This window comes from Exophiala xenobiotica (assembly GCF_000835505.1).
Source record: "Exophiala xenobiotica strain CBS 118157 unplaced genomic scaffold supercont1.1, whole genome shotgun sequence".
Lineage (NCBI taxonomy): Eukaryota > Fungi > Ascomycota > Eurotiomycetes > Chaetothyriales > Herpotrichiellaceae > Exophiala > Exophiala xenobiotica.
Window position 1 is genome coordinate 4,042,976 of NW_013562494.1, and position 25,227 is coordinate 4,068,202.

At 52.4% G+C, this 25,227-nt stretch overlaps 6 protein-coding genes across 6 annotated transcripts; 4 read left to right on the forward strand and 2 right to left on the reverse strand.

Moving 5' to 3' along the window:
• Positions 1–787: 787 nt before the first annotated feature.
• PV05_01581 (uncharacterized protein) lies at positions 788–2,746 on the reverse strand. Its single transcript, XM_013466591.1, has 2 exons — positions 2,325–2,746; positions 788–2,259 (listed from the first exon to the last, which is right to left on the reverse strand). The coding sequence occupies exons 1-2, from the start codon at positions 2,439–2,441 to the stop codon at positions 1,252–1,254; spliced, it is 1,125 nt and encodes a 374-aa protein (XP_013322045.1). The 5' UTR covers positions 2,442–2,746; the 3' UTR covers positions 788–1,251.
• A 2,054-nt stretch (positions 2,747–4,800) lies between these two features.
• On the forward strand, positions 4,801–8,387 carry PV05_01582 (uncharacterized protein). The gene is made up of 5 exons (XM_013466592.1): positions 4,801–5,520; positions 5,579–5,674; positions 5,726–7,553; positions 7,602–7,728; positions 7,778–8,387. The coding sequence occupies exons 1-5, from the start codon at positions 5,254–5,256 to the stop codon at positions 7,872–7,874; spliced, it is 2,415 nt and encodes an 804-aa protein (XP_013322046.1). The 5' UTR covers positions 4,801–5,253; the 3' UTR covers positions 7,875–8,387.
• Positions 8,388–13,131: 4,744 nt separating this feature from the next.
• PV05_01583 (uncharacterized protein) lies at positions 13,132–17,600 on the forward strand. Its single transcript, XM_013466593.1, has 5 exons — positions 13,132–13,733; positions 13,819–13,986; positions 14,146–14,709; positions 14,758–16,016; positions 16,065–17,600. Exons 1-5 carry the CDS (start codon positions 13,720–13,722, stop codon positions 16,427–16,429), a joined length of 2,370 nt encoding a protein of 789 aa, XP_013322047.1. The 5' UTR covers positions 13,132–13,719; the 3' UTR covers positions 16,430–17,600.
• Positions 17,601–19,762: 2,162 nt separating this feature from the next.
• On the forward strand, positions 19,763–20,773 carry PV05_01584 (uncharacterized protein; the record flags this gene model as incomplete). Its single annotated transcript, XM_013466594.1, has 2 exons — positions 19,763–20,063; positions 20,115–20,773. 2 exons carry the CDS (start codon positions 19,763–19,765, stop codon positions 20,771–20,773), a joined length of 960 nt encoding a protein of 319 aa, XP_013322048.1.
• A 1,211-nt stretch (positions 20,774–21,984) lies between these two features.
• PV05_01585 (uncharacterized protein) lies at positions 21,985–24,198 on the forward strand. The gene is made up of 4 exons (XM_013466595.1): positions 21,985–22,317; positions 22,378–22,482; positions 22,547–22,771; positions 22,838–24,198. Exons 1-4 carry the CDS (start codon positions 22,144–22,146, stop codon positions 23,879–23,881), a joined length of 1,548 nt encoding a protein of 515 aa, XP_013322049.1. The 5' UTR covers positions 21,985–22,143; the 3' UTR covers positions 23,882–24,198.
• Positions 24,199–24,440: 242 nt separating this feature from the next.
• Positions 24,441–25,083, reverse strand: PV05_01586 (uncharacterized protein; the record flags this gene model as incomplete). The annotated part of the gene is made up of 3 exons (XM_013466596.1): positions 24,441–24,557; positions 24,730–24,819; positions 24,997–25,083. 3 exons carry the CDS (start codon positions 25,081–25,083, stop codon positions 24,441–24,443), a joined length of 294 nt encoding a protein of 97 aa, XP_013322050.1.
• Positions 25,084–25,227: the final 144 nt, after the last annotated feature.

Here is a 25,227-nt window from a genome sequence, read left to right on the forward strand (position 1 = left end):
CAGCACCGCTTGTTTACGTAGAGAAGAGGCGGCCGCGTGAGATGATGGCGAGCCATGGAGCACGATGAGTGCCAGCTCCCCGACCATCCATACAGTACTATGTGTGTGCACAAAATTAGAAGTGGGAGCTCAAGCTCAAGCTCGACGAGGAAAAGATGTGTTGTTCTCATCCGCCAGCACCACGGCATCTGTATTGTACCAAGTAAGACCGGGACCGACGCTACAGGTAGATCACCATCCCAAAGTCTTGAAATCGGGATGGGAATGATTTCCAAAGCAGGAAGGGGGAGAGGGGCACCTTGAACATCTCTGCTGTCAAACCAGGATCATCCCGAAAGTGCTGTACTCGTACTCCGTGCCATAGTACTGTAAGTGCATGCATAAGCGTTGACGAATATCCCCCGGACAGGAGTGGCCACTGGCCAGAGGTGCCTGACGGGAACTACTGCAAGCACTTCCATTCCAGTTCCCGGACGACGTTCCAATAACGAGATAATTATGGAGGCCATACCTCACTGACGTATGGTCCTGTTTGGCCAGTTCAATTGAGCTGAGTGTGGCGTGTCCCAAAACCGCCACATCCCGTGCAGGTAATTTGGTTTGATTGTCTGAATGATAGATGGTGGCAGGCGCACGGAACCAGATCTCTCGATCTTGAGCACGCGATGTGCACAAACACAATGCATCACCGCTAAGCATCCACGGCACTGTACTGCAGTGGAAGGGTTCGTTGTGCAAATTGTGTACGGGTCCAGCTCAGGGCCAATTTTTGGTGCTACCAATCTGATTGATTTATTCATTGATTGATTGTAGACTATATACTTTCAGCTACCTACCGACAGTAACAATTAGCAGCAGTGTGGCCTCTTGACCATACTAATGAGGACAATAACACGCTGCATGTAGCGCAGTGAAATGCACGAGCTCAAACAACAAGCAAAGTAGGCAATGGACAGCAAAGTCCCTACAAAATCCTCCGTTGGCAGTTTTGCTGAGATCCGGCTCCCTGCAGAATACTGGCAAGTAAAGACAATTCAATTCAATCCAAATCAGCCTTGCATTGCATATTCCCGAGCCATTTTGTATTGACTCAAAACAATGTACGCCGTTCTGATCGTTGCATGTGTCGTTAGCAAAAGACAATTGTTGTATGCTATTCGTGACAGTTCGAGTAGTTCATGGCACCGTTGATGGGTGTCGTTCGTTTTTAGTTTATCATAATAGTGGCTGCATCGAGTACGGGGGGGAATATCAAGACCTCGGGATGAGTTCGTCACCGAGCTGTAGCGCGAGGCCTTGGCTGGTTGGTGCCTTGCGTTGTACCGTTGGGCTTTCCGAAGGCGCAAGTGTATCGAAATTCAATCCTCTTCGAGTGAAGCGACTTGGGGTCTTTGCTATGCTTGGAGTTCGACCGCCCCATTGAGCCTGCGCAGGTGAAGGGGTGACATTGCAGAAGTCGGCGAGGTTGAAATTTTGGCCGGGGGTTTGTAGTGCACCGTTGAATAATCCCAAATGTGTTCCCGGAGTCGTCATGACCGAGGATGGTAGGTGGGAGTGTTGGGAAGGAGGAGTAGAGGGTGGTTCTTTTGAGACAGAGCTTCGGTGAATGTTGATGGCTGGTGAGCGAGATGGTGAATTCGCCAGATACAAAAGGAGGTCAGCTCCAGCTTGCTTTCCATTGACATTGAGTAAACGTTTGGTAGGAGGTGGTGTTCGAGGAGGAGACGAGGATAAGATGCTGCTGGAAGGTTCGTTCGCAAAGGATGGCATAGGAAGGTCATGATCGTCGTCGTCAGAATGAACGTCAAACATAGGAGAGTCGTCATTGGAAGAGTGCGGCAGGCCTAGAGGGTCGGTATGAAAGACGCTATGCTCCTGAAAAGACTGTGTGCGGCCCAAGACAGGCGAGGATTGTGCTAAGCGAGTGTCATGCTTCCATGTCATGCTGCTGGGATGTCTGTCCAGACCAGTAGTCGACGACGACCGGACTCTCTTTCTCGCACCAAAAGGAGGCTGAGGGACCTTGAAGGTAGCATGGGAAGGTCTCGAGAACCGGTTGTTTGCAATTGAGGACATGGGGGCAAACTCGTCGTCGGAACCAGAGGAGCCATCAGAGGGAGTGTCATCTTCCAGGAACGGTCTCTTCCTCTTGAGCTTCTCTGTGAATTCGGGCTCAATCGTCGACAGTGTCCGATCTTGCCAGCCATTCTGGGCCTTGAAACTTGCAAAGGCTAGACAGTCCTGTAGGTTTCGAGCAACCTAGGAAAATTTTCATTAGCATCCTGGTCGACTCAAGCAAGGTCGTGTGAGGTTGGGTGGGCTACCTTTGCAATTTCCACTCTCCGCATCACCTTCTCGGCCACTTGAGCTGCAGCAAAAGGATGTTGCTGTTGCTGCTGCTGTGAAGCCATGTTTCCGCAGAGATTGGGAGTGACCAACATGAGGAATGGTGGCACTGAACAGAGTCTCAAAGAAGGAGAAAAGGTCTAGGAGTGTCAAATATGTATGTGGTATGGGTTTGGGACGTCAAAGCGCAGGCTAGGAAGGATAGTGCTTGTCAGGATCACTTTCTAGGATCCGTGACTCGTGGGGCCGCTCCTAGCCAGGGCAACGGAGACAAATGTCTGACGGTGGTACTGGCGACCTCCTGGCTAGACAAGTGTCATGGCTCGAGTGTAGGATATTTTGGAGGCAGAGGAAAGAATGCAGCCGTGGGCAAAAGTGGTTGGCAGTGCAGCAATTGAAGAATGAGGAATTTCGTGGTGAAAGGTGCACCACGGGGAATGGCATGCCGTGCCATTGACTTTTTGCAGTCAACGAGCCTAGCCTAAGTCTAGGAGGTAGGTAGTGAAGTGCCTAGCAGCCGCGGAGCGAGGGGTTGACCTCCAACAGCCACCCAGCGACAGGTTACAGAGGCAGTCATGAGTGCCCACTAATCAAGGCCACCTACCTCTGCCGTAACAGTGGCTGGTGATGCTATCTAAACCCATTGGCCCTCGGATGCCGCAGCTGAACTTCTACTTGGAGCTTACTGACTGGTCGTGAGATTGGCCGCTGCATTGGCCTCCTGCATGTTCTTCCTCTGGTTGCAGCCATAGGTGTCTCTGAAGCGGAATCCATTTCAAACCCACGTTTGACCATCACCCAATGACGCCCGAAGATGAGCAATTCCTGGGCTTGGTTCTTGATCACCAAATGTTGTCACCCGATCTGGCGCCTGAGCACCTGCAAATGGCCCAATGCCATTGTATGGAGCAGCCATGGAGTGCTCGGTTATCTTGTACTGGAGGGGGCCTCCTTGTGCCCGACCTCTCGGGCCTGGCCGTGCTTTGACCTGCTGCAGACAATTCTATGGCAAGAACCGATGTGCTGTCATTTACCTCCTCAAACCTGCCAAATGATAAGAAAACTCCCTCCTTTTCTACACGGCGTCATCGGAAAGCCAGGCTGATGTTGGTCTAGGCACTCTGGGTCTGGGGAAAGGACTACCTACCAGAAAAGGCGTAGCACTATCCGCGCCGCCGCCGAGGTCAGGAACCGAGCATACTATGCGCAGGACTAACCTTCTTGTAGTCAGATCGATCACCAGCAAGTCAGAAACCTAGTCGGTGGATGCCGTGGTCGGTGTCGGCACTGGCATAATTTCGGAAGCCATATCCTATGCTGAGGTCTCCATGCACGCCGTGGATTGTTCAGAGCCTTCAAGAACCAAACAATACGTTGAAGCCATTGTCCCGGCTGATGCGTGGAGCTTGAGATTTGATATCTGGTATGGAGGTACCCATCGGATATTCTGATCCAGATCGTACATTCCTGACGAATTTTTCCGTTCGTTCTGATAATCTGCAAATCTGAAGCTTGCCATTTTCAACTGCATGTTGGTCGGAACACACGGCACAAGACCGGTATATAAAGAAGGGAAGCACCTCTCAGATATGATTATGCCTGTTCTTTTCCCTCATACTCCAGTCACGAGCACAGTCGTTGCACTCTGGAAAAAGCTGCCGTCAAGTCTGACCAACAAGACGTTGCATTGCACCATCACGACTGCGCGGATGCTGGCTATGCTTGAAACGAGAAGGCGGCATGCACGTTGTTGATCTGCTTATCTTTTCTAGCAGCGTGGACATCATGTCTTAGCCCCATCTATTCTGTTGGAGAAAGAGCGCAGCTAAGATTAAGAAATGAATCCTAGCCTTGCATGACCTACGGGACTTTTGTGAGATGCGCTTGGACATTAATAGTGCTCTTCATATGAGGCAAGGCTGGGAATAACATAGTAAGGACAAACAACGACTGTCCGAGCATGCTCCATAATGCCAGGCCATTATCAAGTCGAAACACGAAGGTACAATATCAATCTCAGTTGCAAAGAAAGTGAGACTTGTCCGCTTTTTTGAATTTTAATGCGCTCCCATTTCTTGGAACACTGGTCACACTGGTCACACTGGTGCATAATGGAGAGACGAATGCCGATAGCAAAGATATGGAGTTGAATGGGCGCCAACCAGCAGCTGTGCTGAGCGCCACGTAGTGCGTCATGCCCTCCACTAGAGATCCGCTGCCACACAATGCCTGCTCGATCCCAGCTTGAACCCCTCCAATGCTGAAATAACTCCGGGCACCAAGCCCTAGGAGGCTTAACGGGAACGAGGCCACGGGCATGCCTTTTCAACTTTAGGTACTCAAGTAGGCCTGAAATTCCAAGCTTCTCCACCCTTGATGTGGCCGCCGAGCTGACTGCAACATGCCGCCTTCCGTTTCACCTGCTCTGACGAATCGCACCTGCTTGCGTAGGCGCATGTCTTGCCAGTCCAAGTCAGGATGGGAATCTCGTATCCGCCAATCCTCCGGCTTGCGGCTACCTACGAGCTTGGTCTATGCGCAGACAGAGACAGAGAAAGGACACCAGAATCATGGCACCTTCTCGTCATCATCATTGTCGTCGCTGCTGTCGTTAACTTTGTTTGCGAAATTTCCCTTCGGTGCTCGACGACCACCACCTTCCCCATACCCAAGCCTCACCATCGCTCGTTTGTCATTAACAGGAAAATCTCCAATCACCCTGCAGGACCACCCTTGTCAGTCCATATCATCACCTGCACGAAAAGCTCCGTCGCACATGCATGTGCTTGCAATCGTTACATCCCTCCTCCAGCGACAACCCCGTTGCATTGTCGAGCTCTCCAACACCAACACCTCTTAATCTAATGCTTGAATCATAATATTGCACACCTCTCATCCTCCACAGCAATGCCGTTCTTCAGAGATCTGCGCAGACGCTCAAAAGCGAGCTTCCGGACCTCCGACTCCTCAACAGAATCCAATGGCACAGTCCCAACTGCAAAATCATCCTCGACACTCAATTCCACTGGGGGAAGTACGACACCACCTTCCACCTACCACGCCAATGGGTCTACTTCGAATGTGCTCGGCTCGGCGAAGACAAACGGGGACACTCCGCCGCTGCCTCAACGACCGAGCGTCATGGTCCCACCCTCGAACAGGAACAGTATGATAGTAAGTGATGAAAACAGATCTCTCTGCTGGTAAGACTGAATAATCTAACAAGATGCAGACTTTGTCGCCCTCTGGCTCGAATGGCGCAATGCGAGTCCCGCTTCCCACCTCTGCCTACGCACCCAAAATCACATCGATCTTGGACAATTCTGTGGTATGAAAGAACGCAGGCATATGCGGGATATTAGCTTATGCAGCTGTCTAGGTTTATTCAAAAGTACTGTCGGTCAGCGGCGAAATTGGAGATCCCAACATGAAAGCATTGGACGGCAACTTGACAGTCCATCACGATAAGGACGGACAGGCTTTCCAGCCTACAAACTGGCCGGTATCCGACTCTTACTTCAAAGCTCTGGTATACCTATCGCCCGGATGGAACAAGATACGATTTGATTTTACCTCCCCAAAACTCAGTTCCATCAGCAGCGCTTCGGCTCCCACAGCACATAGCTCCTACATAATGTTGAACTACTTACCCTTGAACAGCGCCCCGCCTTTGCAGTTGGTCATCCTTGCTGGCAAGGACTCACCCTGCACGTTCGACGCAGTTCCACAACGAGTACAAACCGAAGGCAACGACCTCTCCATGGCCATCAGGAAATTCCGCATGGCCGCTCATTTGTGGCAGGCATTCACGGCTGAACAAATGTACAGAAACAAGTTTGGACGCCGGTGCTTCAGATTCGATGAAGAGTGGCAGACGGGCACACTTTCCATTCGTGATTGGGAAACGGGCCAGATGAAGAATGAGACCAGAGTGCATGTCGTACGGTCGGAAAAGACTACTGCAGAACTGCGAGATCTGCAGTACGCACAACAGCACTCCCCTGCAGCCCAGAAAGGTGAACTGTATTCAATTGCCGCAGATGCCGTCAAGAAATATTTCAACATCCGGCCAGGTCAAAAGCAGTATGTGGCCTGTCTGCTGCTTGACGCTCACTGGGATCCAGAAGCGGACACTATCCGCGGCCACGCTGCACTGGGCGGTACCGGTGACGATCTCGGTCTAGCAATCTTCGGCTCCCACGCGCTTCAGAGCTATCCTTCATGCATCGAAGAGATTGTCCCGGCCTTTATGGACTGCACGAAGACCGACACCAAATTCGTCGCAAACGACTGCAATGAGTCCGGAAGCAGTTGGGAAGCTGCCAATATTGGCATTGGCGCTCATCTCCACGAAGTTGGCCACCTATTTGGATGCCCTCACCAACAGAATGGTGTGATGCTAAGAGACTATGTGCGCCTCAACCGATCTTTTGTCATTCGTGAGGCATACTCGACCCGGACGAAATCACCCGGTCTCAAAGTTTGCCGGCAGGAAGATGAATGTGGTTGGCACAGATTAGATGTTTTGCGCTTTCGATATCATCCTTGCTTCAGACTCCCTGGCGACGAATCTTTGTCACAGGACGACAGTATTCAATATTTTCCTGCTGGTAATGGACGAATCATCTGCTCGGCTGCCACCGGAATCTCCTTTGTTGAGCTCTGGATGGAAGGCGACGATGTGTGCCGACATTGGATCGATTTCACAAATAGCGATTCTCGAAACAGCAGCCTTCCTAGGCAGGTCACCTTGACAGAGAGCGATCTCCGCGCTCGCCTTCCCGAAGACAAGAAGAAGGTTAAATTGGCTCTCGAAATCTTCAGTGGCGGTTCCAGGAAGGAGAGAATCGATGATGCGGATGATCTTTTATCGAAAAAGAATATTGTCAGTCTACCGCTTGTCAGACAGGCTCCCAAACGAGATGAAGGCTTGACCATGAATGCCTATAACAATGTCATGGGTCTAGGCAAATCATTTGATTCCAGGCCTGGCTTCAGGGGCAAGAAGCTAGGCCACTCTCAGCTGGAAGGCTCCAGACCAGAAGAAGTAATTCTGGAGAGCACTCACCTTCAAACAAAGCTTTTAACGTCGGTCAAGGTATATCATGGATATGCTCTCGATGGGATCGAGTTCTGCTACGAGGATGGTCACAGTCAATTGTTTGGGAAAAGAGGCGGCAAACCCGGCGGTGATGAATTCTTTCTTGGTAAGCTTACCACGAAACCACAAGAATTTCCAGAGCTGACCTTGACAGATACGCGCCGAGGCGAAACAATACTCGGGTTCTATTTGCGGGCGGGGCTTTGGGTCGATGGTATAGAGATCTTGACCAGTACTGGACGACGATCAGGAGTCTATGGCAATGCTACAGGAGGATCTGGGTGAGTTCGCCGATGCCGCTTACAACCATAGTCGCTGATTAACTCGCAGGCATACTTTGATGGCTCCTCGTGGTTACATGCTTGCTGGCATTTCAGGCAGTTGCGGACCATGGATAGACGGTTTCCAGATCATCATCACGCGGTAATGCTTTCTAGGGGCGCGCAACAACATGATTGATGGCGGAATATTCCATGGTCTGCGAGGTGGGTATCATCAAAATTGCGGTGTTGGCTCCTGGGTGAATTAACTAACGGGAGAAACACAACAACTGGGTTTAATGATTCAAGCAAGCGCAGCATCGCGTAAGACGTCTACGCCTTTAGTCTTGTAAGCCTTTCTTGGGCGCAACATTTTTACCAACGCACCCGACGACGGGATACGGGATGCCAGAGTGCTGGGGACAGAACCCCTACCATTAATTGTGGAAGCAAAGTCGAATCAATTGGGAGGAATCCTATGTCTTATTAGACGCGAACCTCGTGTGGTCGAATGAGCAAAAGTGGTCATGTTATGGAGGCCGAGCAATACAACCTTTGCAATATGAGGTAGGTCAAGTGGCAACTGCCACCGTGGCCTACGGGAGCTTCATGATGGGTATGATCTCCAGATATTAGTAATGATCAGGATTATAATTCAAGGTCAATCATCAAAATTGTCGACGTTTCTGCTGTCTCCTTCGAGATTTGAGATATTGGGACTTCCTGACAACTTGGAATCGGTCGATGTTGCTACGTTGTGTTTCTTCAGTTTGTTAACGGCGAACCAGACAGTCTCGGACCCGTGTCCCTGGAACTAGGGAACTAGGGGAATCAAGCAGAGGACAAAACTCTTCAACATTCATGTTCGACATGGACGGGGTGCGGTCGCTATCTGGCTGGTATAGCAGTGTCCGGAGGAGGTGGACACTAGGTCGGGTTATGTCTTTGTCAGCCTGGCCTTCCTGGCAAGGAGCGTAAGAAGCGCTCGGCTGTCGATTCGGCACTGCTTGCTAGACGTATGGTCGTTTTCCATGGTCAAGGTTCTATGTCCGCTGGTAAGCGCGAAAAGGGCATTGGGAGGAGTCAGAGAGGGATAGAGACCCCGGAACCCGGCCCTGAGGCTCTCCGGTAAATCAGAGTTTCAGACCTGGTCGGGAACGACGCCGAAGGGATGAAGAACGGGCGTTGTTCATGGATGTGGTCTTCACACTGCGACAAGAGCAAGGGTGCAGGCACGACCAGATGTGTGCTAAGCTTCTCAAGTCGGGCTCTGTGCGTACGCTATGGCCACTTCCTGGGGGTGGCTGGGGGCCTTTTTTCCAATAGAGCCATCATGCGCGGTCCCCGATCGAGGTGTGCTTTTTGCACGGGCACGGGCCATGGGAGATGGGGAGAAGGGGGAGGAAAGTAGATAAACCGTGACAAGAAGCGTGTCCATAGGGATTGGGATAAGAGTATTAGGTGGTTAGTATGCACCACCTGACAAACTGAGGAAAAAGACTTCAAGAGAAGAATAGTCAATATTGGGAAGAGGGCTGAATGCAACTTTTGGCTCAGCACACAAGGCGCGCTTGCTCTTGGACATAGTGTCGTGCTGTCGCATTGATACACAGAAATCTGTCACTCAGACTGACCTGTAACTCCTGAGCTGTGTCTGAACAATTGTGCGTCTGGGAAATTCTTCAACGCATGCCCAAGAAACTGCTGTGGGTGCTGGGGAGAGGCAGGTGCCTAGCCATCAGGGTGAATCATTCAGCGAAAGCGAATCCAAATGCGAATGCCAGGGTAAAGGGTGATGCACTATTGAATGCAGATGCAGGCAAAAATAGAAAGGACGATCAGTCGGGAGGCCGATCTGTACCAGATCAGTCAGTCTTGTCTGTGCCTGGCAATGCTGGAGTCCGGTCATGATCACAGATATGGTCGTATCGTGCGCACACGCCGGAGAACACTTACCTAGGGAAGTTTGTTCGATAGAGACGGGTGTGCTCGTTGCTTCATTCTGGGATGACTGCTAGTATGATCGAGACCCAGGCCCTTCTACGAGTAGAGTTCGACGTCCACCGTCCCGGGAGGAGGAAGCTTCTGCGTTGAACACGCGGCAGGAATAGCAAAAACTTACCACTTCGCAGGATTCGGTGGTAGATGGTCAAGGTGGTCCTGGCTCCAGGCCTGTCAGCCTTTCCAACAGATTGCCGAAGGGTTTACGGAGTCACAGTACTGTGATCACCGAATGGCCTTTTGAGAAGAAGCATGCGTGGCATGCGCAGGCCAGTGGTGTGATCCAGTCAGGGCATAGTTCTGAACTCTCAGAGTCAATGCGCACGGGTTCATCTTTGCCATTCGCGAACTGCATTGGCGACGTCTCCATGGCGAACCAGATTTGCAGCGTCTCCATGACGAGGGAAAGACGCTTTCCAGAAGTTGCGTCCTGCTCGGGACCTCCGTGCTGGAGTCTGTCGTGCTGGAACTTACCACGGATTCAGCAGAGGATCAGCACTCGTGATGAATTTTCAGAAAGATCCAGACCGGCCGGGCCGTGAATTCCATGCGATACGAACCCCTCCTTTTCGAATCAATGTGCTCCAGCCACAGTCGTCAAGTCAGGGACCGACGATCGGTAGGGATTCGGTAGTGATCTGCAGAAGTTGTGGCGTTACAATTGTGGCGTTCGTGGTGGAGGTCTGACTTTGTTTGTCCCACTCGAATCTCAGCTCAGCAGACTTTCTAGATTGTCAGTCAAATCTTGCGCCTCAGGCTGGTGTGCCGTGTGTTTACGAGGCGCAGGCAGAAGTCAAATAATGCAGCGTTCTGTAGGCCAGTTGCAGTCGCAAAAAAAGAAATCCGGTGTGGTAGAGGAACAATTCGCCGGCAGTGAAGGAGCCAGACAAGCTATGGTAATAATAATGCCATCGCGAGACCAGTGCAAGCGATGAACTGCCGGACACTTCCGCTGTCAACAGCATCGTCTAATGAGTATGAAACGCCCTGGTCCTGGTAAGAGTGATTTAAATTTCCCGTCCCAGTCATGAATGCAATTTCCAGTTCGACGTCAAAGGCATACCCATGTCCCGCGTGATGGAAAGTACGAGGTTTCACCTCCGTGCCGCTGAACAAGCATGAGCGCTTGCAGATGGCAATTTGTCGATGCCAGTGGAGGGTTGGCCATCAGACAAAACCATATCTCGATCATGGGCTTCGAGCAAATTTCAATGGTGAGCTGGAGCAGGACCTCGCTTGCAAATGGGGGATGTCTGTGAACCCGAGCCCGAGCAGTGGATGTCCACTGTCCTTGGTATCCAATGTCCACAGTCCACTCGACCATGCGCGGCGCGGGGGGCTACTAACCGTTAGGTACTTGTGCCATAGCTCGTCTCGCCTGTTCGCCTACCGGCGCCATTGGTGTGCATCCCAACCGTGCGCCTCGTGGAACCCAAAGCGCCAAAAGCTCCGTTAGAATCGTTCCATCCGTGTTCCAAATGTCTCGAATCGAGATTGCCGGAGCGGTGTGCAATGATTGCGCGAGTCCACTTTGGTTCAGGCCGTTGTCCGACTGATTGCGCATCTCCCACGCCCAGAGATCAAATCTGTGAAGAACAATGACCTCATTTTCTCAGGTGATGGTGACTGTTCGCTGTCACCCTCAGGCGCTTATTCCTCGAGGCTGGGTAGTGCATCGGAAGTTTCCCTCACAATCAGCGTTAATGCGGTGGATGGATGCCTGAGATTACCACGTAGCCAAGGGGCACGGTCATTTGTGTGTACGTGTATCGACAAGATCGCACAGTTCGATGGTTGGGTGTTGCGAGATGCTTAAGATAAGCTACGGGTATGGTGGATGATTTGAGTCCTGACAGCCATGAGATTATGAAGGGGTCAGTTGACCTCGTGCATCCGACGTGTTTCATCTTTTGGAGGCTTGCAGCCACCGTGGATTGGGCAGGCAGAACACTTCCATGATGTAATTTCGGCTGTTGCACCATGACGAATTTTTGCGGTCTAGTTGTCTATTCACCTACTACCACACAAGTACTGTGTATGGTATGGCGGATTTCGTCGTAGAGTGAAGTCATGGCAGTACCGAGCCGAAGATCCGGGTACAGAGTAGGATTGCCACGGGCGCAGCTCTGAGCGCCCACAGCGCCACACTTGAAGCGATGCAATAGGCGCAAGATATATACCATGGTATCTTACCAAGACTCTGTTCCTTCTGGCGTGCGCGTCCTATGAGAGGGGTACGGAAAATCAGAACCGCGTTAGAGGTGGCTTGTCTGTGAACAGTGATGGCCATTGGCACAGACGGCTACGCGGAATGCGAATGCGGACAAGGTAAGGGATCGACGCAGAGAAAAATAGCAACAGGATGGCCATCGTGGACCAGGACTCAAAACGTGCGGCCGATCAGCGATCCTAAATTGACATTAGCATCCATACTGGTAGTTTGACAGTCTAGTACCCATTCTCATGAGAGGTGATCACTGATGCAAGCGCGAGCTTTCCGTATCTTGCATCCGGCGGTCGGGTTTCGATATCAACCTCTGTCCAGTGTGGATGGTGGTCTGTGGGTGGACTCTGGGCCGATGGTTTCATCTGACCATCATCAGTCCGATCCCAGGAGGCATGGAGAAATTGAAGAATCTGATGTGAGTCGGAGAGCCGAACAGCCTGTTACCGTGGAGTGGAAAGGGAAGAGACAGAGGAGGGTCGTGGAGGGTCAAGCCACAAGTGACACGCCCGAGCAGAGCCAGTGCCCGTTGATCAGCTTGTTTCTTCCGGCCATGGGCATGGATGGGCGCCTGTGCCACAGGTGTCGCCACCGTCCAGGCACTTCATGCGCGCTTCGTGCAGCTGCCGAAGCCACAGCTGGCTGTCATTCTTGGAGTGACGCGTGGCTGTGCAGCTGTCGATCAAGTCGATCAACGCCTGGGCCCTGAAGTACGAGTAGGTGCACAGTAGATGTGAGCACTCAGGCACTGAGGACAGGATCATAGGATGCTTCCCGTTCGAGTCACGATCCAGGATGAGCCTGGCATCTAGGAGCATGATGGAGCGGCTGTTCGACAGGCACAAAAACGGTCGGGTCAGAGAGACGGGCAATGTGGAGGAGGGCACAGTGAGCCAGTGAGCCAGTGAGCCAGTGAGACGGCGTCTTACCCACGCAACAGCCACGTCGCCCTCTGACAGCGACGCCACGGCTATACCTATTGACCTCATCGCTCCGGCGTCAGACGCCAATGAACAGCGCCCGGTGGATTGGGAGCCACAGTTGCCTGGTGCGGTGCGGTTTAGGCTCTAACGAGTAGAATTAGGCTCCAAAGACTAAAACTCGCCCCTGCAACTCCAATGAGGCCTGTCCGCTGGGCGTCTTCACTCATAGCCAATTCCAGCTATGCATCTTGTCCCGTACCTCCATTCTGCGTCCTGCCTCAGTGTCTCTCTCATCGATTTCCTCGTCTTCCACTTTTATACCCGATCCACTTCCCTTGCTTCACGATCCCTGCAACCCATGGCCCCCAATCAGAGCCACTAACAGACCGCAAATTCCGCTACAACAGCAAAGGCCCCGGCGAGGGTATCCTATCCCCCCGGTCGTTTAGGGGATCCACGCTTTCCAACGCTGCGACTAGACCTCACCTACGTCTACCTCTACCTCATACAACCTCACCTCGATTCTCTTGATCATTCGCACTCGCCGGCCAAACTGTCGATCATCCTCTCTGGCTTTTTCGTGCGCCTCGCACCGGTTGAAGTCCAGAGTCCAGTCCGTTCCACGCCTCTCCTCCGCGACCTACATTAAAGATAGTCTACGCGCACCCAGCAAGGCGCAGCACTTCACCCATCTCACCCATCCCGGCCACCATTTCGTCAATATCGGTCTATCATTACCATCATTCACTCGACCAATGCAGCTATTCTAAGTGGCATCACGTTCGACCATTAGACGTCCGGATGTCGTTGATTTGACCCCAGTCTTTCTGAGACTTGCAGCCTGAGACGTCGCCTCCGCCGCAAATGTTTCGCAATCGGTTCGTCTTTGCGCCCATGATCTGTTCCCTCGTTTCACCTGTTGCCGGCTTGGCTCGCATACTGACCAGCACGTTTTGTCCATAGGCGCAATACTCAGAAGCCCGATGAGCAGTTGTACGCGGCCTTCAAGCAGAGCTTTCCCGAGGTCGGGCCTGTAGCAACTTCGTCAGCTGTCCAAGGGGAAGGAGGGCCTGCACGCCGATCATCTACTCTAAGCGAGGCGATTGTCGATGAACCTTCTTCCACCCAGCAGTAAGTTGACATCTCTTCTATCTTCTACTTCAACTTCATCTTTACCCGTCCCCATGCCATGCTCGCCTTGGAATGTCTTCACACGTCCGTCATGTCGCCGACTCTTCTTTCTTCCGACCTCGACGACGACCGTGCTCAGGAGACTGACTATTTCTCCAGAGGCTTTGAAACCCAACCAGATATCAAAGAACAGGATGTGACGCCCAAGCCTTTCACCGACGCCTGGAGATTCACCCCGTCACTCATGGATCCCAACTCTTTCGCCTTTTCGGCCTTTGCAAACCAGCCCCCAGGATACTATACACCGACCCCTGGGGGCTTCGGCACTCTCTACCATCCCCAGGCTGGCGACCTTCACACCCCCGGCATGGGAATGAACACGCCATTGTCCTTACCACACTCCGTCCAGACCCTCCACGCTCACGATCCCATGATGCAACTTCAGCATTTCAACCCCCATCTAATGCACCAGGCTCATCCATTTCACGACCCTTTCCATCAACAAGCCCAGATGCACGTCCCTCCGCCACAGCCGCAACAGACTTTCGCCCCTCAACAGTTCCTGCAGCACCAGGACTCTGGCTATGTCGCCATGGACGATACTCCGCAGAAAACGACCCCAACCCAGCCTGACATGGCCGCACGCCCGCCGAGTATGGTTCCGTCTGTCCAGCAGCACATGCCGGGAAGGATGGGCATGACTGGCCTGCCGATGGGGGAGCAGTCAGTAGCGCCTTTCTCATGCCCAACAATAGCTGACACATCTTCTAGATTTCGATTCCACACCACGCTGAATGCGCCGACTGCCATGATTCGACATGCGGACGAGATCCCCATCACCTATCTCAACAAAGGCCAGGCCTACACAATGTCTATATGGGACCAGACCCCGCCAATGCCACAAATGCCCCAGCATGCGCCGCTTCAGTACCGGACCTATGTTCGGGTCTCCTTCGAAGATGAGCAGCAACGCGCACGTCCTGGATCCTGTTGGCAGCTCTGGAAAGAAGGCCGTGGTTCAAATGAAGCTCACCAGCGTGGGGGAAGACTCCTTGCGGTAGAGTATGTGGATCCTAACCAGGGAGGCGACGATGAACTACGGAAATCTCAGATCCAGCTGGAGAAGGCCTCTTTCGACGGCTTTGCCGTGACTTGGTTCCCCAATCCCGTCAACGGTGGCCCTGACTGTTCGATCTCGGTCCGCTTCAACTTCCTCTCCACCGATTTCAGCCACTCCAAAGGCGTCAAAGGCATACCAGTCCGTCTGTGTGCAAAGACGGAATTGCTCACGCCTCAAACTGGCGCCAGCACTGAGCCAGAAGTCTGCTTCTCCAAAGTCAAGCTGTTCCGAGATCACGGGGCGGAAAGAAAACTCTCCAATGATGTCGCGCATGTCAAGAAAACGATGGAGAAGCTGAAGCAGCAGATTGCTCAAGCTGAAGCTGGCCTGGGAAATGCTGGGAAAAGGAGGAGAAGTGGATCCATGGCTCGACCTTCTGGTTCTCGACCAGGAAAAGTTGTCAAGCACAAGAGAACATGGTCAGTGGATTCTGAAGGCGAGGGGATCAAGTTCTCCGCAGAGGAGGATCTCCAGATGAAGCTTGTGAGCATGCAGGATATGTTCTCCTCCACGAGGCCCGTCAGTGTGCTCTTCCTGCGTGGCGAACCCGAGGATGATCCGGACCTGTTTCCGGTCAAATTGCCAGGAGATGACCCGGACATGAAGCAAATTGTTCGGACGACGACTTGGGAGTCACGGCAGAGCACTTCTGACTCACCGACGTCCAACGCAGCCTCTCCCAGTACCAGTTCGGCGTCTCAGACGACTCCTAAGAGAAAATTCTCGCAAATTCAGCAGTCTGCCATACAAGAAGAGAGCGAAGGCGACTGCGAGAACGAGCCGAGCGCATCCACGTCCGGACCAGTCAAGATACCGAAAAGGGAGCCCGATTCTGCGTCCAAAAAGGATCTATTTGCTGTGGACGTCGACAGCGATTATCAGCCACCCGTCGAAAGGCCTATCCGACCAAGTAAGTTGACCATGCCTGTGAAGACACCACGCACTGACGTTGTCACAGTGGCATGTTTCTATGTACGCCAAAAAGACGCCGCCAAAGAATATTACCGCGCCGTCTATCTGATGCACAGAACCGTTAGAGATCTGATCAAGGGCATTTCTGAAAAGTTCCAGATCGACCCTAATCGGGTATGTCAAGTGACTCATATCAACTCTCGTGGACTACACATTATCGTCGACGAAGATGTGGTTCGAGAAGTCCCCGAAGGACAAGATATGATTGTCGAGTTCGCGCCAGTCCAACCCGATCACTCATTGAAACAAGAGTTCGTCGCGCCGGAGGCGGCCGAGGTCATGGTCGACGGGGACATTGGGCCCGCCGACACATCAATACTGGACCCTCTGGAGATGTGGCTGAATTATTGATGCCGTCGATGCGTGCTTTGCAACATTCACAGGTTCCGAAAATTGCGCGAGATACCCAACTTCTCTATACACTAGTTTAATTCCATTACGAACACGACGATTTCATTTACGACGATTTTTCCTATGGGAGGACTTTGGCGCGACTATCGAGGAGCCATGCTATACTATTTGATACCCCAAATGGCGCAACGCCATACCAGATGCGCGGCACCGGGCTTGTCACCACGTTCTGGATATCTGTACATTTCAGCGACAGGAGGTGGAAGAGGTATTTTGTGGGCGTCGGAATTTTCCCCATCTTCTTCAACACACTATTGCAACAACTATTTCTTTTTTTTTCTAGTACACGACAGGATGATCGAATGACGGGATGATACACGGGTCCCCGAGCGAGATCCGCATACTCTTTACGAGATACATGAACTTTCGAGATACCCACATTGTCAGAAATCTCCCTTTGATTTGGCAGGAAGATACCCAGCGAACTTTTACGAGTGTCAGGGATAGCAACAAGATCAGTGTATCGACTATCTAATATTGGCTGCTCGGCTTTTCTTACATTTTGCCGAGTTTTTGATGGGAGGTTTCACACAATACACCCGGGAGGCCGGGACATGGGGTGGCGAGAAGTGGGCGGCGTCCAGAACGAGGGAGACAGGCTCAAACACTTTGCTTCTTCCAACGGGGAAAGATTGTGGCGATTGTTCAGAGGCTCACAACGTAGGCAGAAGAACAACTATGGTCTACGGGTGAAGTCGATGGAGCCGGCCATGAGCGATTCGGAAATCTGCAGGAACGGTTTGTTCCCGCTCATTTCAGAGGAGACAATTGGACTTGCCAATCACAAAAGTCCCTTCCCTGGGTGGCCCCTCCCGGTAAACACTTCCACAGATGGGGAAGAAGGTGGCCAACGTCCTGCTAGCAGGATGGTGTGGCGATATGTGTGGCTGTGCAAGCGAACATGATAGCGAATCAACAAATTCTCCCGGAAGGAAGATGCTTTTCACAACCTCGACATGTTCCGAAGATAGCTACCATGAGATACCCATGACCAGCTGACCAGGCCGATCTATTCTTCGCTTAAGCCGTTCTACAGTGGTATACGATGGCGAGCTTTGGAACATGCATGAGGCTAGAGAGGATTTGCGTGCTAGAGAAAGCGATGGCAGTGGCACAGTGGCCAATGTTCAGGCCACTAGGCTCGCCATGGGCTTTGGGCTTCGATCGGCCTAGAACTACGAGATACGGCTCGACGGGCACTGAATCACTGACAGTCTAGGTATATTCAAAAATAGCATCGCACAAGTACATGGCGCCACACGTTATGAGTTGAAGTACACGGTAGTCTGCATGCCACGTCAGCCTCAACATGACGGCAGGAGTCTCGCATTCTGATTTGTGACCATGGCCATCGGTAAGAGGCCCAGTAACTGTGATAGGAGGGAAAGCCGACGATCTTTGGACCTCGAGTTTATCCGGCCACTCGGCCAAGGCTTCTTTTCAGCTTCGAAGAGAAAAATTGTACGGGTGCGGTGTGTCACTGTCGTGACCGTGTATGGTGCGATGCGCGCGCCCCCCAGGAACGGTCGAGATTTTCCGGCTGGACTAGCCGGGCGGGGGTGGCTACTTGTGGTACTTGTAGTTTAGTCGTTGTACGGTGTGGCCTCGCTTTGCGCCGGACTCGTGATTGATCCATGCCAGGAAGAACAAATCCGGCTGCTGCAGAGATTCCAGTTTCGATGCCACTACTCGTATGGTCACGAGTACTGCGTAACGATGGACTGTAGCACGAGACCTACTGGTAGGTATGGGGTTTTGGTGAGGGTTTGTCCTACCTTTTTCTTTCGTGCCCTTTTTGGAGCGAGTACTGTGTATGTCGAGAACTCGATGGGCAAGCCCTGGCAGGGACAAGCCACACGACTCGCGACCGGTCAATGGTGCCGGAACCGGCCGTGCTCGCCTATAGCATTCAGGTACAGTACGGATTCTATCACGGTACTCTAGCTCGTACGAGTATTGTACTTTCGGAGGAGGACGAGCTTGAAAGGCCAGACGCCCGGCGAGCCGGCTCGAGTTGACCAGGCCAAAAGAAGGGGATGCTCCGGTGGATACTCTGTGAGTTGAGTTGGCATTTAGGGAGTGCTGGTGGCTACCACTCCGTACAGAGGAGTAGGAGTAGCACCTACCTAGGGAATCCAGCCACAGAATTTCTGATTCGCAGCCACGAGGGAAAGAAGAGGCGCCGGATATGAGGAGTATCACACTACACCGTACTCCGTACTGTGGTAGACAACATCTGAGACACTGCGTTTCGGGCGGTCAGTGGCCAGTGCGATGCGGCGGCCAGTGTATCCATACATCGACGATTGGCGTGAATTGAAAGGTGTGGTGATCGATGACGACGTTGTGACGAGTGAGGCTGGTGATGTGGGATGCTAGCGATAAGCACAGCCGCAACACGTGCATTGATACTGCGCCACATGTGGCGTCGAAGGGGAAAATCAACGGCCAGAACAATTCCGGCTGGTGGCATTGGGATGCTCGAGTCTTTTGAAGGCCGGCGTTGAGGCAACTGGATGCCCCAGCGTGCTAGTCTTTTGATTTCCTGTGAGAATTCAAAGAGCTGTACAATACAAAGAGAACGGAAGATGTTCATGAGGATACATTGACTTTAACTGATGTTGAGGTGCACGTCATACCATGAAAAGGGAGTCTTGACCTGGTGAGATTCGACTTTGTGGTTGTGGAAGACGCTGCGTCCATCCCTTCAGGGGACTGCGGTGGTAAGGATATGCCACTTACCTTACTGTGATTTCTATGGCGAAAGAGGAGCGATTTTGGCCCTTTTTTGGCCATATTCACAGCCTGTATTTCGATATTCCAATACCTTCACCAGCACAATCGACCAAATACAGTTGTGATTTATGGCAAAAACCGCTACTCTTTTCGCTAACATCCCACCCGTCACTTACGGACGTGTGAGCATGTTCCTTGAGGGACGATGTTCCCCAGGTGTCGCATGCTTTGAGCAGCCTCATGTCTCTGCCTTAGGCTTGCCTTGTCTTATCATCACCACGATGATGCAGTGAAGTGCTCTTTGTTACGCTTTGTGAAGCAGTGCTCATCCAGGCCGCCTTCGTTTTGATGCCTCACTCCTCCCTTACTGCATCCAAAGTATTTGACGATGAACTCCTACCTGAAAAATGAGACTGTACATTCAATTTTACCCATGCCAGCACATCTTGCGCACACCCACCGACAGTGTTTTCGTGTTTTCGTCCCTAAAGATACAATCATCAACTATTCATCACCAGTACGACCTCGTGAAGGAAGATGGCTGATCACTACACTGTCCTTGGAGTCCCTCGCGATGCAGATTACACCACCATCAAAGCTGCTTACAACAAAGTCGTCCTCAAGGCTCACCCGGACAAAGGTGGCTCACCTGAAGCGTTCATCCAGATCCAACAAGCATACGAAATCTTGAAAGATACCGTCACTCGAGCAGCGTGTGACTTGAAGCAGCGACGCCGGTGTCGTCCAGACAAGAAGAAAGAGAGCAAGGCTCAACAACAGCGTGCGCAGGGCGATACCCGGCCTTCGAACATTCCAAGAACGCCTGTTCCTCCTTACAGTACGCGTCCGCCGCAGCCATCATTCACATTCACTGCCCAGCCATCTGCAGAGTCTAGGGCCTCGCACACTCCAAACTGCGATTTCTTCGGCTTCGGCTTCGGCCGCCCAGGACAACCAGTGCAGCAAACCGGCACCTATCCCTCGACATTCGCGCAAGCATACGCTCAGATACATACGCATCCCCCGACAACTCATAAATCAGAATTCGACGTGGTCCTGAAACTCCGAAAGCAAGCAGATCTGTACGTTGCCCGGACCGAGAACATGATCAAGAACCTGCGGATAACCACCACCTCCAACGAGATCTCAAAGGAAACGTGGTGCCATTTGCTACATCTCAGAGTGAGGCTGGTCAATCGAGCGCTGGAGCTTCAGGCAAGACAGAACGCCCTGCAGATATGCCAGTTGCAGAATACGCTGTTGTTCTGCTGCGAGTCGCCGCCGGCCTGGGACTTGCAGTTCTATGCACAGGCCGTGAGCGACGATGACAAGATTTCAAAGGAACTGCAGAGTTTGGTGGGCTCTATTGTAGGCACGGCGGCGTACATGAGAAGGCGCCAGGCCATGGGAGAAAAGGAGGTGGGAGGCATGGAGGTCGACGACGATGTGGTCAGTCGGGTTTTGGAGGATGCGGTGTACGACATGAAGAAGTTCTTGATCGGGTTGCTGTTTGTTCCTGAAGAGCCTACCGATGACAATGCCGCATAAGCAGATACTGGTTTGAGTGTGATTTTGCCCCTGCAATGAGAACAACGAGTGAATATTGTCGGTACCGCACTACGAGGAACATTGTCAGTAGTAGTTTGAAAGATCCTCTCGCTTTTGAACAGCACCCTTTCGACTATCACATTGTAGCCTTTCTAGCGTGCACGAAAGTACTATATCGTTTGATTGGTAGGATTATACAGCCCGTTATGCATTCATGTTGCGCCTCCCACCTAGGTGCCTCCGGCAGGAAAGGCGGAGTGTGGTTGTAGCGGCGGAAGAGATTGATTAACTAACTAATCTAAGAGGGAAAGACTGGCCGCTATATGTAGTCACTCGTAACTGAGCGCAAGGAGGGGGAATACTAGGCTGGGCAAGTATCCCGGCGCTAATATCACAGGAGAACGGAATCACGTGACAGCGTATAGGTTCCTCGGTTCCCCTGAGGCTATGCCAAGCCGCGCCAAACCTAATGCGGCTGTTCTTCAGGGCTGGGAAAAAGCAAACGCCAACTTCGACTCCTGTCAACAGTGCTGTCAGGACGCGTGAAGAAAAGCCTGCGGCCGAGTCTGGTTGAGTCCGAACACCCGGACAGGCCCGACACAATGCGAGCATGACGATTGCGGCTTTTGCTGTTCGCTGCAGACCCCAATGCCGCCACCTGGCTTGACGGTTCTGGACAAGTGACAGTTCTTCTGGTTTGCGGGTTTGACTTGGAGAGGCGTTGAGGACGAAGTCGATAAGTGGTCTATTGAACTGCTGCACACGTTCATCCCGTCCTCGAGTGGGTGTACTCCGTCTCCAGACCGCTCCCCAGATTGATCGGTTGAGAGTCAAGCCACCAGTCCCTGCGAGCAGTGCCATCAAAGAGCCCTGGAAAACATCCTGAGTCCCAGGTTCCTTCAGAGCCGAGTGTGCCTGTCACGACCTGTCTGCCTATTCGGACAAGGAAGAAGATCGAGCAAAGTCGTGTTCTGAATCCGAATCAGTGTCCCTGGTCTTTCAGCCCCTGCCGGTCAAGACTGAATCGGGACGCATTGACACCCAAAGGACATATTCAGACATGCTGTCTTTGTAGCAGGTTTGCCAGTCTGGATCAAATTTGCCGACTAAGCCGCATCTGTCCCCCTCTTTTGTTATCAATGCTTCGAGACCTTACGCGTTGTGACGTGAAGATTGTGGGGTTCTCTGTTCTTTTTTCCTTGCGCGGCTTGATGGCTGGCCATGGCTGTGGCTCTGTGCACGATGCATTGGGCAGCCTCTCATATACCTCATGGGTGGCCTGTTCGAGGGCGCCCGTTCCCTTGGATTTCTTTTGCTCGACGTCCCTTTTGCTGATGAGTTGATCCAGCAGTTTTGTCGACGAGGACTTCATGGCGAGCGAGGTGCAGGCGAAGGGCGGTGGGCAGTACAATGGATCACTGCTGGAGATCCTCATTATCGTCCTGGCCAGTGTTTCGCTCCTGGTGGTAGCTGTGAGGGGCGTGGCGAAGCACCGCATCAGTAAGGCCGTTGAGTCTACTGATATCCTACTGCCTTTGGCTTTGGTGAGTCGATCCCTACCTGTCGGTTACACGAGAGACCGTTCATCTGACATGGAATTCCAGGTTTTCGCGATTGCTCAGAGCATCTTCGTACGCCTAGCAATTTCGAATGGCCTGGGGAGTCATGTCGACACATTAACCGCCGGTCAAATATCAACGTTTGAGAAGGTATGGGCTCACACCGATGATGACGGTGTCTGTTGAGGTGAACATTACTGACAGGCGCTGGTAGCTTATCTACGCTGGAAACCTCCTCTTCCAGCTGGTGCTTGCTTTAAGTCAGGTCATCGTGGTCCTGCTCATCAAAAATGTCGAGCCACAGCGACCGGTCCGTATTGGCTGCAATTGCCTACTTGGCTTCATCACCGTTTACTCTGCTCTCGCCCTGTCAATCCTCGCCTTCCAATGCTCTCTTCCGACGCCATGGCTAGTCGGCACGGACAGATGCGTCGACCGAGTAAGTACTCAACCTCATGGTAACACTCGACGAAGTGAGTTCTCCTGCTGACCGTTTTTGCATTAGCAAACATTCCTTACCGCATTCATATTCACAAGCATAGGCATCGACGCAGCGACACTCATTCTGCCCATCATTATGATGTGCAAAGTGTCTACATCTCGAGACAAAAAGATCTTCGTCTGTGTGCTGTTCGGCACGAGACTCGCACTACCGCTGGTCACCGTGCCTCAAATCTACCACCTCCAGAGAGTCATTGTATCAAAGGATCTGACGTGGGACCTCGTGTCGTTCCAGATATGGATCCAAATCGTCATGAACCTCGCCATAATTACCGCATCATTACCCTCTCTCGGCAAGGTGATGTGGGAACTGTGGACATTCGGCTCCAGTCTTCGAACGAGTCGTTCCATACAGAGCGGCGGCTCGCGTGACTTTGGCCATGAACTAGGCCTCGAGCAAGCTCCGCCGCAATACCAAGAAAAGCCACGCCACCTCCTCGGTCAACCCGGCCCTGTCGTTTATGCCGACGAGAAAGACGACTGGTCCGAGCAAGTCTTACACAAAGTCCGGGAAATCGGCAGTGTGGACTCGCTCCAGACCGTTGTCGCGCAGGGACAGGGACAGGGACAGGACAGGGACCGCCTCCTCGTGGCACGGCCGAAACCGAGCTTGACTCTGGCCCCATCTCCCGCATATACACCTCCGCGACATCACAACCACTCTTACCGTCGTCCAGAGATCCTGTCTCCCGTCATCGAGCGGTCGCCGTACATCGAAGGCATGATGACGCCGCAGATGGCCTCGCAGCACTGGGGCCGCCAACAACAACAGTGCGAAAACAACGACTACGACTTGCGTCCCCCATGCTCCCCGCACTTGACCTCGGGACCGCCTTCGTACGCCGCCAGTTCGCATTATGACGATGACCACTCGGAGATGGATTGTTCCGAGTTCGACATCGACAGCTATTATCTGGGCAACACCAATTATCTGCGCCAGTACGATCCGAGACGGACGGAATTTGTCATGCAGAGCATGATTGAAGATCTGCAGAAGGAGAATGCAAAAGTCGACCCGGCGAAACGGTGGGAACATGGTTGGATTTGATCGGCCGAAGCCCACGAGGGTCACTCAGTTTTGCGAACGTTGTTGAGATTTGATCAGCCGCAGCCGACGACGTCCTCTTGGTCTTTTGAACGACGGCTTCTGTTTGAGCAGTCAATGACGGACAGCTGCACACTCTGCCTGCCTGAAGCGCCGATGAGTTTTACGATCATATGCCGCGCGCTCACGCAACATGTGTCGCCGTGCCATCTGCCATGTGCACAATGTGTTATGGTTTTACGACTTATGCAGATATGTTACTCAATATCATGTGTTTCGAATATATACCTGTCGAAGGGCGGCAGAACAACCCTCTCCAGACAGCAATCGCTCATTGCTGCTTATCTTGTTTGGTTTTCCTTGTTGTCTTTCCATATCCGGCATTTTCTAAGCTTCTGACTCTTTTCTCCAAAGATCAAATCCGATATTGGCAAGATCATGCTCGGGCAACTCAGTTGCCTGCATGCCAATCCCCGATCCCGATTCCATTTGCAAAATGCGTTCAAGTTCAAGGTTGGACTCATTCAGCCCCTTACGACCGTTAGTACTAAGTTGAACCCGTTCACGACTTCTGATTCGCATCGGCAAATTTCTGCGCCGTCCCACCCAGTATGCCGCCCTCGGTGAACTGTTTGCCTACAGTACCGTCCTTGTCCAGCGGGCCGCCGATCTTCTGAGCCTGTCCTCACAATGCGATCAGAATAGCTCGACGGATGGGCGATGATGCTGATGGGTGTTGATGGACGGTGGGAATAAATTGACCAGAGGAGAGAGGAGAGGAAAGCCAGAGGAGAGAGGAGAGGAAAGCCAGAGGAGAGAGGAAAACGGCAAATACTGGTGGCGGTACGTACTAATCCTCCCAGGACGCCGTCCGTGGTGAATTGTTTGCCGATGCTGCCTCGGGCGTCGAGGGCGGATTTGTCGCTCGGTTTGGTCACGTCCTGTTCGTTTGTGTGTTCGTTAGTACGTCAGGTCTCGTCAACGTCTCGTCAGTCGCTCGTAGGTTCGTTCGTTCGTTCGTTTCGTCAGTGTCTCTCCCAGTCCTAGCCAAAGGTGCTCGGACCGGCGGGGAAGGGAAGAAGGGAAGGAGAGGCTCAAAAGAAAGGAGTAACACGTACAGCGCTACTGGCATGCTCAGGCACCGAAGTCTCTTCATTGTATGTCTTTGTGCCGGTTGTGGCGCCCTTTTCGAATGCTTCGGACATGATGGTGTTAATAATGGATAAGGGATTGTCGTGCTTCGAACTATACTTCGTAAGAGTGTATGGGTATCCTTTCAGAAAAGGGAGTGGCAATTGGGGATGCAATAGGGATGCTATATCGAACGAAGCTGAACTGCGGTCAAGGCG

Excerpts from the sequence above, each read along its gene's own strand:
- PV05_01581 (XM_013466591.1), bottom strand. The coding sequence starts at position 2,441 with ATGTTGGTCACTCCCAATCTCTGCGGAAACATGGCTTCACAGCAGCAG. Across the intron at positions 2,260-2,324 it reads GGAGAGTGGAAATTGCAAAG|GTTGCTCGAAACCTACAGGA; the intron begins GTAGCCCACCCA and ends AAATTTTCCTAG.
- PV05_01582 (XM_013466592.1), top strand. The coding sequence starts at position 5,254 with ATGCCGTTCTTCAGAGATCTGCGCAGACGCTCAAAAGCGAGCTTCCGG. Across the intron at positions 5,521-5,578 it reads CGAACAGGAACAGTATGATA|ACTTTGTCGCCCTCTGGCTC; the intron begins GTAAGTGATGAA and ends AACAAGATGCAG. Across the intron at positions 7,554-7,601 it reads CGGTGATGAATTCTTTCTTG|ATACGCGCCGAGGCGAAACA; the intron begins GTAAGCTTACCA and ends TGACCTTGACAG.
- PV05_01583 (XM_013466593.1), top strand. Across the intron at positions 13,987-14,145 it reads GAACCTTCTTCCACCCAGCA|AGGCTTTGAAACCCAACCAG; the intron begins GTAAGTTGACAT and ends CTATTTCTCCAG. Across the intron at positions 16,017-16,064 it reads CGAAAGGCCTATCCGACCAA|TGGCATGTTTCTATGTACGC; the intron begins GTAAGTTGACCA and ends ACGTTGTCACAG.
- PV05_01585 (XM_013466595.1), top strand. The coding sequence starts at position 22,144 with ATGGCGAGCGAGGTGCAGGCGAAGGGCGGTGGGCAGTACAATGGATCA. Across the intron at positions 22,483-22,546 it reads AAATATCAACGTTTGAGAAG|CTTATCTACGCTGGAAACCT; the intron begins GTATGGGCTCAC and ends AGGCGCTGGTAG. Across the intron at positions 22,772-22,837 it reads CGGACAGATGCGTCGACCGA|CAAACATTCCTTACCGCATT; the intron begins GTAAGTACTCAA and ends TTTTTGCATTAG.